The 17,583-nt window shown below is 31.8% G+C and overlaps 1 protein-coding gene across 1 annotated transcript; it reads right to left on the bottom strand.

Moving 5' to 3' along the window:
• Positions 1-2,807: 2,807 nt before the first annotated feature.
• Positions 2,808-3,878, bottom strand: LOC120090398 (protein DMP2-like). Its single transcript, XM_039048036.1, has one exon. It carries the CDS (start codon positions 3,780-3,782, stop codon positions 3,105-3,107), a length of 678 nt encoding a protein of 225 aa, XP_038903964.1. The 5' UTR covers positions 3,783-3,878; the 3' UTR covers positions 2,808-3,104.
• Between the last annotated feature and the right edge of the window lie 13,705 nt (positions 3,879-17,583).

Here is a 17,583-nt window from a genome sequence, read left to right as displayed (position 1 = left end):
TAATATATATTATCCATTTATTAACGTATTAATTGTTATTGTGGACTTGACTCATTGAATGAAATAAAACATGTTTTCAAATGTGTACGTAAACCTACCAGCTATTACCATAGGGTATATACGAAACTAATATGTACTCAATCTACTTGTAATTAAATTATTTATACAACCATACATTATTTAATATAGATTCAATAGGATTATATAGTAACAATAATTTATAATTAGAAGAATATTCAAATCAAGACTCTTTCTAATTTAGACTAAGGATTTTTTTTTTCTTTTCTCTCTTTGTTTCCGGAATAATTTAGACTAAGGAATTAAATATATATAGCATTTGTACACTCCATGTTTTGTCCCAGTGGATACTAACTTTCTTGTATATGTAGTTGAAATGATAAATGTTATAATATCGAGTTTGAAGTCAAATGTTCGATTTTCCTGCCTCACATATTGTTACAAAAAAAAAAAAAAAGAACGAGAAAAATACAATATAACTAAATATTTAAATTTTCTATTAAAATAATTTTTATGTAATCATACATTATTTAATACTTTGAATAGGACAGAAAGTATAATTTATAATTACTAAGAAGACTCAACGAAAGTACCCTTTTCTCTGATCGTGACTTTGAGCAATTAACTATAGCCAATTGTGTAGACTTCATATTTGGTTTGGTGTTGATATAAATTTTCATAATCTTTTGGTATTATATATATATATATAGAATAATTAGCTCAATATGCCAAAAAAATATTTAGAAAAGGTGGATTTACTTTCTCGGAAAAAGAAGGTGGATTTGAACTAGATTTGTAGGTATTGAAGTGACATGCTTGCCAATAGGCTAAGTTAAAAGTACTAAAAAACACAAAAGTTATATGTTTTGTTATTAGGAAAATTATTTTAAATGAAAAAATGTTTGAAAATATTTTTAAATATAACGAAATATAATGTCACAGTTTATCAGTAATAGATATTGATGAATATTGATAGATAGACACGGATAGATTTTGACATTTTGTCATTATATTTGTAAATATTTGGACAAATATCAAGTTATATCTATGAACTTTAGGTGTTGTATTAATTTAAACTCTAAATCAATAATTATATCAATTTAAACCCCAAACTTTCGGAATTATATCAATTTAAATCCTTATATATTTTCTTTTTCCCTATATATATATATATATATATATATATATATTGTATTTCTTTTATAATTATTTATTTCGTTTATTTGTATTCATTTTCTTTATTTATTTTTATATCTATATGCTAATTTAATTTTTAATTTTTAATTTTCAAATATTTAGTTTTAGATATTATTTTGATTTTCAAATTTTAAATTTTTGATAGAGTTGTTTTCAAATATAGGAAAATGAACCTAATATTTACAAATATGGAAAATTTATTTTTGAATTTTCAAATATTTAGATTTATATATTATTTTTATTTTCAAATTTTTAATAGGATTATTTTCAAATATAAGAAAATGAACTAAAATATTTACAAATAAAACAAAATTTCACTGTCTATATACAATATATCACGATAGATTAGTATATGTATCTATCTGTATAAGTCTATCATAGATAAACTATAATATTTTTTATTATTTATAAATATTTTCAACAGTTTTGTTATTTAAAGTAATTTCCCTTTTTAATATGTATATATAAATATTTTTTGAATTTTGAATTTTAAATCTTGTGATATGAATTTTTGTATATATTTTTTAAATTTATTTTCTTTTATTTTTCTTACATATGAAACCCGTTATAATTTTGTAATATATAATTTTTTTTTACTAGATATTCATTTAGGTTCATTTTAATATTTTATAATCACGACATTTACATAATAATATAATTAACTTAGATTTGAGTCTACATCATTTAAAATTTAAAACAAATGACCTGAATAGGAAATAATATTGTAAATCAAATTTTAGTGACAGAAACAATTGTGTTATTGTTATCAATTTTAAATTGGGACTTATGTATATTTGATAATTATTTTTTTCATTTAATGCATGTTATATATTTTTTATTTTGTATAATTAGATTATGTTTAAACTATAAAATATATATAAAAAAAAAAGTAAAGAAAAAAACACAAGAAATGAGAAACAAGAAAAATTATCAAACAAGTTTTTGTTCTTGTTTCTTTTTTCCAGAAATAGGAAACATAAATAGTTAACCAACATATTATTGTTTCTTGTTCTAAAAAAAAATAAGAAATAAAAAACAAGAAACAAGAAATAGAAAATAGGAAATGGGAAACGAGAACATTATAAAATGAACCCTTAACTTTCCCAAATTCTTAAGAAAAAACTTTACGTGTAATGTCTTAATAAGATTATTAAGAGTATAATAAAAAATTTCCATGATTTTAAGGGCTGTTTGGGGCACCAACTAGAAGTTAGTGACTAAGTAGTTTATTATAACTCACCCTATGTTTGGAATATAATAGTGGTGAGTACAACTATTTATAACCTACAATTAAGTATAGTAAACACTATTTAAAAATCCTATTTGCTACCATATTTATATATAGTAGTTACAATTTGCCACTCATACTCTATTTTCTTATTTGTTACTGTGCTTACTATTTCAAATCCAAACTATAATTTACATCCCAAACATAAATTATTATAATTTAAACTAAAATAATCTATATTTAAATACTAATTATTATAATTCACTGACCACCAACTATAATAATTAACTCTTGCATCACAAACAACTCGTCAGGCACCCAAATCCAACAACCTAAACCAAAGGTCACAGATTAAAAGTATAATTTTCCACGATTGTTTTAGCAATCTTATTTTTAAACATATTATTTTTTATGATAATTTGAAGTAGAAATTATTCATGGATGAAACTTTATTTTAACTCTTCTTTTAAAAAAAAAAGTAAAAAAAAAATAACAATAAAAGACATTTTAGGAGTATTATATGTGGAAATCCAATCACCCAATACAACCCAATTAAAATCCCATAAACAACCCATTTTCTTGGGCCTAGACCCTAGAAAACCATAAACTAAAATTTGTAACTATTAATCCATTTATAAAATTACATATTTAAGCTCTGCCGTCAGGCTGCTCGTTGAACCGCCGCGCCGGGAGTTCCTGCAGAGGAGTCATAATACCCAATGCCATGGCGAGTGTTAGGGAACATTACAAACACCACGCTCGACACCGCTCCGACGACCGGCGGCACAACCTGAATCAACAACTTATCCGCCTCCGCAAAGCTCGGGAAGAAGCATTGCATAGTATCGGAGTCGAGAACCACCAAAGCCCCAAAAACCAGAGCCGAAAAAGTAGCGTGTACGAAATCCCCTGCTCTAAGCTTGTAGGGTGAAAGATCCACCGTCTTCGACTCCGGCGACGGCCACATTCCTGACGCCGTAGCGAAACCCCAGTGCAGAGCACCATCGTCGCCGGTGTAGGAATCGGTGAAGGAGGAGAGAAAACAGGAGAGACCGCAGAGGATGATGAGGATAATAGAGAAGGACTTGTTGATTGGTTCGCAATGGCCGCTGTTGGTGAGGATTGGGCTGAGGAATTGGAAGAGGAAGACAGTGCCGGTAGGGAGGAGGCGGATTAGGTTTCCGACGCCGGTTAGCGTTTTTTCTGTGGCGGAGGAAGCCATGAATTGAATTGGGGATTTGATTGATTTTGATCTGGTTTTACTTGATTTTGATTTTGATTTTGATTGAGGCATATGGGTGTGATTTGAAGAAGAATTTGGAGATTTAAATAAAAGCATTGAAGAAGAAATTGGGGGAGTTTTGTTCTTCAGTGGATTTGGATTGGATTTTGCTTATACGCAAATGTATGAAGAAGACGATGGTGCTTGGTTTGCTTTTACTTGCAGAAAAGGTTTAAGAAAAGGTTTGAGAAAAAGGTTTTTTAAGAAAATGGGATGGATTTTTTTAGGTTCAAAATTCAATTTTGGTTCTCGAACTCTCGATTTTGTTTGATTTTGGTTCTGAACCTTTTAAAAAATAAAGTTAAAATATAATTTAGTTACGAATCACTCCGAGTCTCCACTACACATTACTATTTCACAATTGTGAATTCTACTAACATGACTAAATTATGAGCATGACTACAGGGACAATGACCCTCCAATATCTTCATAATAATATGATATTGTTTCACCTCAAAAGCCTCTAACAAATGCTTTAGAATTTATTCAATTTTAGTTTTGATATTTTCAATAAATCTTGAATCTAACATTAATTTTTTTTTATCGAAATAAGTTAAATAGTAATAATGATAATTTTCATATAAGAAAAAACAATGTGAATATGTTTACATATCTTATAGTAAAAATGATAATAAATAATAACAAAAATTCGATAAAACAATATCAACTAGTAATAGGGACTAAATTTAAGATGTATTAAAAATTCGTAGACTTATTAGAATATTTGAAAGTATAGGGATCAAAGTTTAAGGAATCTCAAAGTATAAAGATTGAAATGACATTTCAACATAATCATTTTAGTTCTTACTTTTATTTTAATTTTTAACATAAGAATGATGCAACTTTGAACCAATATATTATTGTATATTTATATATGAGTATGGTTTCAAGTTAAATAAGATACAGACTTACATTAGACACAATAAATTTAAAATAGAAAGGAAATGTAACGATGATAAAAATGATTGGTTTTTTAAAATTTAGAAATTGAAGTAGACATTTAGAAAGTATATAAACAATGGTAGAACCTAACTTATAAAGTTGAAATCACTTTAAAAATCTAGTGACAAAAACAAAACAAACTAAATATGTATTGTACATAGTCCGCGACAATTTAAAATAAATTAGCTAATTTGGATTTGAAGGATGGAGTTTAAATAGAGTTTCGATCTGGCAACTAAAGTTTTTAAAACCCCATTTTAATAGAGAGTTTTAAGTATTGTTCGTATGTAAATGAATTAACTAATTTGGGTTTTGGATTTGAAGGATGAAGTTTAAATTGAGTTTCTATTTGGCAACCAGAGTTTCTAAAACATAATTTTAATAAAGATAGTTCTAAATAGTTTTCGTATGTAGTTAAAGGTTTAATTGACCTAATGCTAACTAAAAAATGATGCATGACAATTTTAGTTTATTGGATTTTACATTTGGAAGAAGGTAAGGATGATCATAGTTGAGAGGGACAAACATAAAAGTAAATTAGCAACAAAGGCTATGTTAAGTCAAATAAAGCTTAGTTCAACGATAATTTACATGTTTTACTTTTATGGATGTCGAATGTTTAATCTCCATAATTTGTTAAACTAAAATAATAAGACTGGTGCTACTATGTTAACCATTTCATGTGTATGTGAATATATATGTCAGTTGAACAAAACATTTTTTTCAAGTTTAATATAGGAGTGGGAATATTCAAACCTCAGACATTTTAGTAGAGGCTTCAATTTTGTAGAAATATCAATGTGATAGATATTTTACAAAAATTGACAATATTTGAAATTTCATAAAGAATATTTAAATTTATTATGAATATTATAATAATAAATAGATGCCCATTGCGTAGTGTCCCAAAGCTATGTGTAACCCTTCATGTTGTCCATGTACCTTGTAATTCGATTCTATTTCCTCGAATTGGCTTGTTGCAATTGGGGATGTGATTGAAATTCGTCTTTTCAGTCCACTTACAGTACAACCACAAGACGATTGGGTCATCCTAAAGTTTATGAATCCATATATATTTACAATTTCACATGATCGATTGGGCCATCCAAGATCTATAATGATGAGGAGAATTATTGAGAATTCAAATGGACACCCATTGAAGAACCAGAAGATTCTTCAATCTAATGAATTATCATGTGATACTTGCTCTCAAGGAAAATTGATAATTAGACTGTCACCAGCTAAAGTGGGGACTGGATCAGATGCATTTTTAGAACAAATCCATGGTGATAATGTGGACCCATTAACCCACCAAGTGGACCATTTAGATATTTTATGGTATTAATAGATGCATGATGAGTGTGAATTGTAATGCGTTATGGTGTGAGTTTGCGGTGATATGTTATGCGGTGAACATGCAAGTTTTCCAAACAAGACCTAAGTATAAGCCTTCTTAGGTTTCCTGGTAAGTCCAGGGTCGAACACAGGGACTACTAAGTAAATATGCGACAGACTCTTCAATTCTATTGCGGTGATAAATAAATGAAGTGGATAGTGTTTTGATTGAGAATTTTCCTATGTGACGGAGTTGAATGCAGAGTTGATGAAAGCGTAGAGTTACAATGAGTATGCGATGAAGGGGGTGAGAAGGGGTTTAGCTAACATTTCCTAAGATTGTGCACAAGTTATGCGATCATGCTACACACAAATATTAGTACTACATTTCTCAATGTTGAATGTCATTATTCCTATTTCTAGGACGCATGCGATATGTATATGAAACAGTCGTTAGAACTTATTCTAAGTCTCTACTCTTGTCTATGCAATGATGAATGATGCACAGATAAAACAAGGTGACCACATACAATCATTCCTATTTCTAGGGTGCATGCAATGTGTAGATAGCAATAGAGCTTATGTCTAAGTCTCTATTTCTTGCTTATGCGATTCTAATCCGACTCTCTCAAGCCTAGATTCTAATCTGACTCTTTCAAGGCTAGATTCTATCTTTAGACTACTCTCTCAAGTATGTCCAAATAATGAATGACATATACATAAGACAAGATGATCGCATAAAATGTAAATCTTAAGTCATGCTAGCTAAGTACTTCTCAACCCATTCAAAAATTTAGCTACTCATGCGTGGTATGGAGAGATTGAACATAGATTGAAATGAGATTTTCATTTTCTGTAAATAAAGTACTGAATACAAAATATCAAATGGATTTGAAAGATAAAAAGCCTGGTAAGCAATGTCTTGCTTCCTGTGGCCTTTTACACTGTTCTTTTTCACTATAACTCCGTTCTAGATGTGTATTCTTGCTCTCGTAAGTGTTAGCCCTCTCTCCTTTGTAATGCTTTCCGGCAGTTTCTCGATCTGTCCGGGAATGATCTCTTAGCTTCCTCGTCTTCTTTCTCTTCTCCGTCCTCTAAGTATCTGTACGAGTATGTGCGTGAACAGACTAACTAACTATCTAACTTGCTAACTCGTAACCCCTTTTTACACTGGTGGCCTTCGGTATTTATAGAGCTCAAGGTGAAGCAGTCTTTTCTTGCGAATGATTGCAATGATGAGCGACATTAATTCCCCTAATCTGATGCACCGATTAATGGTCACTGAAAGTTGAGTGTACTTGCTACTAATTCCCCTAATCTGATGCACCGATTAATGGTCACTGAAAGTTGAGTGTACTTGCTACAATGTGGCTTTTAACGGCTTGTCAACTAAATTCGGATTCGACCATTATCAGCTTTTCATTCCATCATGATTTATTATGCTGTCACCTTGATGTGCAGTCTTTATATGGCCACCTTTCTAAGAAGCTTCCCACGATTGCATGACTTGCGATCACAATCTTCAAGCGCACTGACGACTTGTTACTTTCTTATGCGCCATCACATTGTTCCTGCACAAAATAAGTAAATTAACTGTTTTTATGCGATGGGCGCTTGCAATCGCAATTCCTTTCAGTTAAGCGCTTTCGGACACGATATTGCTTATTTTACCGTCGCATTCTCTTATAGTTTTACTTATTTGAGCTGTAATAACGTTTATTTCTACCAGTTATCAATGCATCCAGCAGATGGTCACACATGTGCTTATTATCAAGTCGAAATTTTGCATTAGCAAGATTACTTGCTCAAATAATCAAGTTAAGAGCACAATTTCCTGATTATATAATTAAGACCATTTGTCTTGATAATGCTGGTGAATTTACATCCCAAGCTTTTGATAATTATTGTATATCAATTGGGATAAGTGTTGAACATCCTACAGCTCATGTTCATATACAAAATGGTTTAGCATAATCATTTATAAAATGTTTGCAATTAATTGCAAGACCATTACTTATGAGAGATAAGCTTCCTTCATATGTATGGGGACATGATATTTTGCATGTAGCGTCACTTGTACGCATTAGGCCAGTAACTTATCATAAGTACTCGCCATTATAATTAGCTTATGGTCATGAGCCAAATATTTCCTATATGTGAATTTTTGGATGTGCAATATATGTTCCAATTGCTCCACTACAACACACTAAGATGGGTCTTCAACGGAGGTTAGGAATATATGTTGGATACGATCCCCCATTAGTTATTAAATATCTTGAGCCCCTGATGGGTGATGTATTTACTGCACGATTTGCTAATTGTCATTTTAATGAAACAAATTTTCTAACATTAGGGGGAGGAATTAAGAAGTTGAAAAAGAAAATTACATGGAATGCATCGTTATTGTCTCATTTAGATCCTCGTACAGATCAATGTGAACTTGAAGTTTAAGAAATAATTCATTTGCAAAATATAGCAAATCAATTACCAGATGCAATTATAGATGCAAAGAAAGTAACTAAGTCACATATACTAGCTGCAAATGTTCCATAAAAAATTGATATCCCAACACAGCAAGTTGTCATTAATGAGTCTGGAACACACCAGAAAGTGGTAGACCAATGGGTTCCAAAGATAAAAATCCTCGAAAACAAAAAATAATTAATAGTGAAAAATATTTGGTTGAGGATATAAATACCCATAAAAAATCCTTGATATGACTAGTGAAGAAAGTGAAATACCTAAAGATAATTATGAGATTTCAATAAACTATGTCATGTTAGGAAAAAGATGAAATCGAACTAATGTAATTATTGAAAATATTTTTGCGTATAATGTTACTCTTGATATTATATATGAAAATGAGGATCCTGAACCAAAATCTGTTGAAGAATGTTGACATAGAAAATATAGGCTTCAATGAAAAGAAGCAATCGAGGAAAAATTAAACTCACTTTCAAAACGTCAGGTTTTTAGACCAATAGTCCAAACATCAGAAGGTGTTAAACCTGTGGGATACAAATGGGTCTTTGTAAGGGAAAGAAATGAAATTAATGAGGTCACAAGATATAAAGCAAGACTAGTTGTACAAGGTTTTTCACAAAAACCTGGTATTGATTATGAGGAGACATATTCTCCAGTGGTGGATGCAATTACATTAAGATATTTAATTGGTTTGACTGTGTATAAAAGTATGGATATATATCTTATAGATGTAGTCACAACATATGGATCTCTTGATAATGATATTTATATGAGAATCCCAGAAGGATTTAAGGTACCTGATGTTGGGATTGATGTCTTAAATCTCCTTGTAATCTCGTAGTTTGTAAACATTGTATAAACATATTGTTGTTAATAAAATAAGTGTTATTTTATAAGCATACACTCAATACAATAAGATCCGAGTTTATTTCATGTAATTTAAACAAGTATATAGAGATATATAAGTGGATCTTGTTTAAATAATAACCTAAATGGTCTGTAGTAGACAGATAAGGCTGGGTACCTTATTATGGTGACACTACAACCCGTTTTGTAGGTGTTACAAGTGTTATAAAGTGCTATAAATGATCTGATCCTGATCATTCATGTGGAGACATGAGAGCGGAGGTATCCTATACAAAGTGTTTGTCTAAGATTGGACCACAAAATGATTAGTCTCTTTATATAACGTCGTTAATAATATAGACTTACATTTCACTAGGATGACCATAGATGACATGACCTAAATCCTGAGTGAGTTGTGAACTCTTGCTTATGAAGGCGATCATTTGATTTGTATGGGTGATGTTAGGGTTGATGCCCTAAACTCTCGTAGGGTCGTGTAGTTTGTAAACACTTGTATGAACAAACGCTTATGATGTCATAATATGAGATATTTTATTCACTATTGTCTATGAAACAAGAGATGTTTTATTTGCATTTACCACAAACCAATAAATTAAGATCCCTTGTAATGACCCGACCTTTTGAGTACTCTGATAATGGCCGTTACTCATAATTACATATTTACATTCAAAATATTTTGACCATTGAGGAAAATAAATTTCATTAAAATAATAAAGACAGTTTTCCAAAATAAATAACAAATAAGTAAAACCTTTATTCGGGATCCCTAAAATAACGAAAAAAAACTTAAACAGATAAAATTTTGACCAACATCGAGTTTCAAATCGAAAATTTTAAATAGCTTGAAAACGTAAACTAAGCAGAAGCGATTTACATGTCCCATATGGCATGATCACAGGTTCCTCTCGTCGCCTGCCGATTCATTCCTATCCTTACCTCAAAAACATAAATTAAGAAAGGTTGAGTATAAAAATACTCAGTAAGTGATCCCATTACCGAGATCGGGCCATCCATGAGCAGAGAATGATGGGCCTGTGACTCAAACAATTACATCTGTCTTAGATGATGAAAAGAAACCAAAGGACGTACTGTCTTGCCTTGATACGCATGTCTAGCGGCCTGTAGGCACACCGTCAAACATGAAAAATAACATGAACATGAACCTGTCGACTCGAGCATGTCTAATGGCCCGTAGGCACACTGTCCAACATGAAAATAACATGAACGTGAACCTGTCGACTCATGCATGTCTAGCGGCCCGTAGACACACCTCAAACATGAAACTAGACCTATCGATCCTCTGAAATAAAACATGCATCAAGGCGAGATGGTAAACTACCCTATTGGTCTATTCATGCATCACATACATAATTTCAGTACTGATTCAAAATTCGAACATGTTCATAATACTTATAACTGTCATGCAATAAGTATATCACAAAGATAAAATCATGCTTTTAAAGTCATTAATTAACTTTGTAAATCTAATCTAGGCCACCTGGCATGAAGGCACCGGTAATAATACCATTTACCTCAACTTGGTCACAAAAGTCCACGCAAATAATTCCTTAAAACCTTTAGAAAACTTGAATCAACTCAAAGTTGTGGCTTAGTCCAAGACAAATTCCAAAACTTATTCAATTAGCCAATCTGATCAAGAATTAAATCCAAAATCAATAACTTAATTTTACTCTCAATCCAAAGGAATAACCAACCAACAACTTATCCAAAAACTTACCGATCTTTGTCAATTTTCTGCAAAACGAAAAACGGTCTCTAGCTTTATGGTCAAGACCTCAAAACTTTCAAATCTTGAATCCAAGATTTTTCTCAAGATTCCGGCAAAGATCAGGCAGTGGCGACTGATGGTGCATCGGCTCGTGGCTACCATAGACAAGCAGCGGGTGTTGCTGTCGGACGACATAAATTGTTTAGGCTCACGATTGGTAGTGAGGGCCTTGCATGAGGAGGGTTTGCGAGAGTGAGAGAGAAGGGAAATTTCTAGTTTTACAAATTCTATATAGCAGTGATTACAAAAAAACTAGACTTCAAACAATGATCCAACCGTTCAAAATGAAACTTTATATATCTCGAACAGACTGACCAAATTTGAGCATTATCCAACAGTTCAAACTTTGGCAATCGATAATTTTGTAGAAGTTATCGTTGAAAAATCGAATTGATTTTTTCCCAATTTTTGACCTCTTTTCACTCTCATTTAATTTTGAAAAAATCTCAATTCTTTTTTTTTTTTTTTTCAAATTTTAAAAAGATAAATTAAATATTTTATCACAATATTTCCAAAATCTCCAAAGATTCTATTAAATTTATAAATCAATTAACTTTTCAAATTATCATAATTTAGGCTTTAAAAACCAAAATTAAAGGGCATAAGATCCATCAATTTGATACAAATTAAATCCTTCCAAATATTTAAATCAATTCAAAACCACATGAAATTAATTATCTCTTTTAATTTTTTTTTTAAGTTGGCCCTAAAATCCAAAATCAAAGGATGCAAAATTCAATATTTTCAAGAATCAGTTCGAATATCTAATCAATTAAATTCAATTTAACCAATAAAAGTTTTTTAATTATTTCAATTTAATCCTAATTTTCCAAATGAAAGGAAAATTTAAACTCAATAATTTTAGATAATTAAATTAAATTTTCTTAAAATTCGGGATGTTACATTATTCCTTCCTTAGGAGACTTTCATCCTCGAAAGTTCAAGTCCTTAAAGGCTTGTGATACTTAGTTCTTGTCTCATCCTCATGTTTTCAAATCGCTTCTTCAGACTGATAATACTGCCAAAGAACTTTTAATTAGCGCTAACTCCATGTTTCAGAAAATCTTCATCTTCTATCATGAATTGTATAACTTATCTGAGACAATATCATGTTACTCTCTAATCTTAAAACAAACACATATCAACATTTAGACCCTCCTATGCATGAGTCTGAAAATCTCACTTAAATGAAGCTCTTGAAGTCCCCATATACTGTAGAGCATTTGTCATTCCAAAATACATCACCATAACCTCGTAATAGTCGTAACCATTACCTGGTGTCAATTTCTAAGATAAATACCTTCATGAATGCATATATCTATATTGAGAATGTTCACACTCCATAGAGTGGGTCACCTCACTGTCCATGCAATAGAAAACATATCTCTCATGGCATCTTAAGTCCAGTATTTAGAATTCGGATTCGACACCTAATTTCCCTGACAATCCCATACAACCGAGATACACTATCATATTCAATCCGTAATAGTTGATACAAAGTCGCGTGAATCATCTTTCTTTCCTAATAAACAAAGTTGATGTGCTCTAAGGAAAAACATTAAGGCACATATGAAACACTTTGCTAAATGGTTCTTGTATCAGTGACTTAGGTTATTCTAACTCTACTAGAGTCCTTCTATGAGGAGCCTTAAGGATAGGAGTTGCTCTCAACTCAAGTTCATCTCTAGTGTTAGGAGTCATTCTGGAAGATCAAATTTACTCAACCTTAATACTCATATAGCTTGTTTCTTACTTAGAGCTAGATTACTTTCACCTTCAAATCAAATCGACGGCTTCATTAATTCCTTGTTCTAGATATTTGTATCTACAATCAAAACCTCTAAACCTTGCTAATACCTTTCAACATCTTTCCCTTCTTTAACGAGGTCTTACCCTTTCCATTTCCATAGTTTCTAGCAACTATTGCTACTAAACATCCTTTCATAAAATGTTATTTCTTCCTACTCTACTATAATTTGAAGAAGATTTCTAAGCACTCTTCCTACGCGTGATAGTCTGGCTTAATCAAATTCTCATGCTAAAACTGTGTTCCATGACCAATAGCTTAGGCAGGATATCCATTCAACCAAAAAATACTAAGATCCATAGTTCCAAATAGTAACAAGATTGTTCATACCAACTCTAAAGGTTCGTAAACACATATTTCCTATCTTGGAAACCAAAGCAAACCTTTGTTCTTAATCTCAAATCATTAATCCCCATTACCTTCTCAAAACAATAAAATATTTCTCAAATCCTTTCATCTTCCCTTATCTTTTCCAAGACCAATAAATCCAAGAGGCTCTTTTTCACTTTCCTAGTGAAATATATCTGTACTAAAACATGTGACTGTTCGAATCCCCTTTCACATTCTACAATCTAACAACCTAAGCAAGCTATATTTTTTTTTTCCGAACAATGCATACTGCAGTACAAAGTTCTAAATGGTAATGAGAAATTCTTATTTTACACCAAACCATGCCTTGTATCCACCCATATCACGTCTTAAAATCCAAACCTTTCTTAACTATTTTAGAATCTTGAACACATTAATTTCCATTTATCTCCCCAAATTAATAAAACCTTTCCTTAAATACTATTATTTTCTTCACATTTATCCTTGTTTAACCCAACAACTTGAAGGTGCACTTTTCACTTTCCTAGTGAAAAATAATCCCTAAACCAAGACATTCGACCCTTTATAACCTTTTCCATCAATTTAAAATTTCATTCCAAACTTGGAACTTTAGTAGGGTATCCCCACAAGATAACATTGCTTTTAAACTTCAAAAAGTTTATCCTTCCTCTTGGTATGGTTAATTAAACTTGAACCTTTTCATTGCAACAAACACATAGTTTAAACCCAAGCACCTTAAGAATTTTTCAATCTAACAACTCATTTTCTCTCATCTAAAGGCAACTATAATTTCAACCGTCTTGCCATTCCTTGACCAATTCATCTTACCTAGGTCTTGTAAAGAGTTTCTCATACTATCGCTTTATGCTCCTTCTAGTAATTCTTCTTCTTTTTAGGCACATTACATAAAGAACCAAAACACCATACATTACTCGCTCCACCAACTTCGATATCATGAAAGTGATCATGACCTATTAATTCTTTCAAAATTTTTCTTGGAACATTTTGACTTTAATATTTAGTAATCCTTAATAGAATTTATAGTCTCTTCTTCACCTCTTTTTTACCTTATAAAGAAACTTTAATCTCGTAACTAAGAACGTGTGCCTTGTGATAAAGTTCCTTGTAGCACCACTAGTTTTATTCTCGTAATGCAAAACTTAATATTATTCCTCAGTGAATTTCCAATTCACCTACCTTATTCTATAGCTTAACCAAATACATCCATTTCTTTCTTTCATGTCATAAGTGCATAATACTTCATAGTTCGATTAGGTTTCGATATCCTTGAACAGAAATATATGTCTGTTTCTTACAGTCCTTCCATGAATTAAACTAACACCAAATAGCCTTATTATGATCATTCTTTCTTTCCATAACACCAAAGCAAAATAGTCATCTCATATTAACTTCTTTCAGGTCGTTAAACTAGCAATAACAATCAATCAATACATAAGTTTAGACATGAAGACTTTTAAAGTACACATTTTACATAAAACATTTAATGAAAGAATATACCTGACGAGGATGAAGGATCCATGAATAGCCATAAAGGATACAAAACGAAGACTTACATCGTAAGTCAGTCTACAGAACTTAAAACTTAGGCTTTGATATCAATTATAACGAACCGACCTTTTGAGTATTCTGATAACGATCGTTACTCATGATTACACATTTATATTCAAAACATTTTGATCATTGAGGAAAATAAATTTCATTAAAATAATAAAGACAATTTTCCAAAATAAATAACAAATAAGTAAAACCTTTGTTTGGGGCCCCTAGAATAATGAAAAAAAAAACCTTAAACGGATAAAAATTTGACCAACATCGAGTTTCAAATCAAAACTTTTAAATAGCTTGAAAACGTAAACTGAGCGGAAGCGATTTACATGTCCCATATGGCATGATCACAGGTTCCTCTCGTCACCCGCGGGTCCATTCCTATCCTTACTTGAAAAACATAAATTAAGAAAGGTTGAGTATAAAAATACTCAGTAAGTGATCCCATTACTGGGATCAGGCTATGCATCCACGAGTAGAGAATGATGAGCCCATGGCTCAAACAACTACATCTGTCTTAGATGATCAAAAGAAAGCAGAGGACGTAGTGTCTTGCATTGACACGCATGTCTAGCGGCCCATAGGCACACCGTCAAACATGAAAAATAACATGAACGTGAACCTGTCGATTTACGCATGTCTAGCGGCTTAGGCACATCGTCAAACATGAAAAAATAACATAAACGTGAACTTGTCGACTCACGCATGTCTAGCGACTCGTAGGTACACCGTCAAACATGAAAAATAAAATGAACGTGAACCTGTCGACTCACACATGTCTAACGGCCCGTAGGCACACCGTCAAACATGAAAATAACATGAACGTGAACATGTCGACTCATGCATGTCTAGCGGCCCGTAGGCACACCGTCAAACATGAAAAATAATATGAACGTGAACCTGTCGACTCAAGCATGTCTAGCAGCTCGTAGGCACACCGTCAAACATAAAAATAAAATAAATGTGAATCTGTCGACTCACGCATGTCTAACGGCCCGTAGGTACATCATCAAACATGAAACTAGACCCATCGATCCTCTAAAATAAAACATGCATCAAGGCGAGACGGTAAACTGCCCTATTGGTCTATTCATGCATCACATACATAATTTCAGTACTGATTAGAAATTGAACATGCTCATAATACTTATAACTGTCATGTAACAAGTATATCACAAAGACAAAATCATGCTTCTAAAGTTCATTAATTAACTTTGTAAATCTAATCTAGGCCGCCTGGTATGAAGGCACCGGTAATAGTACCATTTACCTCAACTTGGTCACAAAAGTTCACGCAAATAATTCCTTAAAACCTTTAGAAAACTTGAATCAACCCAGAGTTGTGGCTTGGTCCAAGAAAAATTCCAAAATTTGATTTAATTAGCCAATCTGATCAAGAATTAAATCCAAAATCAATAACTTAATTTTCTCACTATTACTCTCTATCCAAAGAAATAACCAACCAACAAATTACCCAAAAACTTACCGATCTTTACCAATTTTCTGCAAAACGAAAAATGATCTCCAGCTTGATGGTCAAGGCCTCAAAACTTCAAAATCTTGAATCCAAAATTTTTCTCAAGATTCTGGCAAAGATCAGGCAGTGGCGACTGATGGCGCATCGGCTCGTGGCTACCATAGATAGGCAGCGGGTGTTGCTATCGAACGACATAAATTGTTTAGGCTCGCGACTGGTAGTGAGGGCCTTGCATGAGGAGGGTTTGCGAGAGTGAGAGAGAAGGGGAATTTCTAGTTTTACAGATTTTATACAGCAGTGATTACAAAAAAACTAGACTTCAAACAACAATCCAACCGTTCAAAATGAAACTTTATATATCTTGAACAGACTGACAAAATTTGACCATTATCCAACGGTTCAAACTTTGGCAATCGACAATTTTGTAGAAGCTATCGCTGAAAAATTGAATTGATTTCTTCCCAATTTTTGGCCTCTTTTCACTCTCATTTAATTTCGAAAAAATCTCAATTCTTTTATTTTTTTCAAATTTGAAAATATAAATTAAATATTTTATCACAATATTTCCAAAATCTCCAAAGATTCTATTAAATTTATAAATCAATTAACTTTACAAATTATCATAATTTAGGCTTCAAAAACCAAAATTAAAGGGTATAAGATCCATCAATTTGATACAAATTTAATTCTTCCAAATATTTAAATCAATTCAAAACCACATGAAATTAATTATCTCTTTTAATTTTTTTTTAAGTTGGCCCTAAAATCCAAAATCAAAGGGTAGCAAAATTCAATATTTTCAAGATAATCAGTTTGAATATCTAATCAATTAAATTCAATTTAACCAATAAAATTTTTTCAATTATTTCAATTTAATCCTAATTTTCCAAATGAAAGGGAAATTTAAACCCAATAGTTTTAGATAATTAACTTAAATTTTCCTGAAATTCGGGATGTTACATCCCTGGCTGTCGTTGTAACTTAAGCATGTATGTGGAGACATCCAAGTAGATCATGCCTTAAGTGATAACCTAAATGGTCTGTAGTATATGGATATAGGAGGGAAACCTTATCATAGTTACACTAAGGATGCGGCCTACTTTGTAGATAGTTACAAGTGTTGTGACGTGGTACAGATGGTCTGATCCTGACAATCATATGGAGACATACGAGCGGGGGTGTCCTATACAAAAGAGTTTGTATAAGACCGGACCACGAATGTTCAGTCACGTTATATAACACCGTTCATGACAGAGACTCC

The sequence above is a fragment of the Benincasa hispida genome, chromosome 1, assembly GCF_009727055.1.
Source record: "Benincasa hispida cultivar B227 chromosome 1, ASM972705v1, whole genome shotgun sequence".
NCBI lineage: Eukaryota > Viridiplantae > Streptophyta > Magnoliopsida > Cucurbitales > Cucurbitaceae > Benincasa > Benincasa hispida.
The sequence above is the reverse complement of the archived record's forward strand: the minus strand, read 5'-3'. Positions and strand labels throughout refer to the sequence as shown.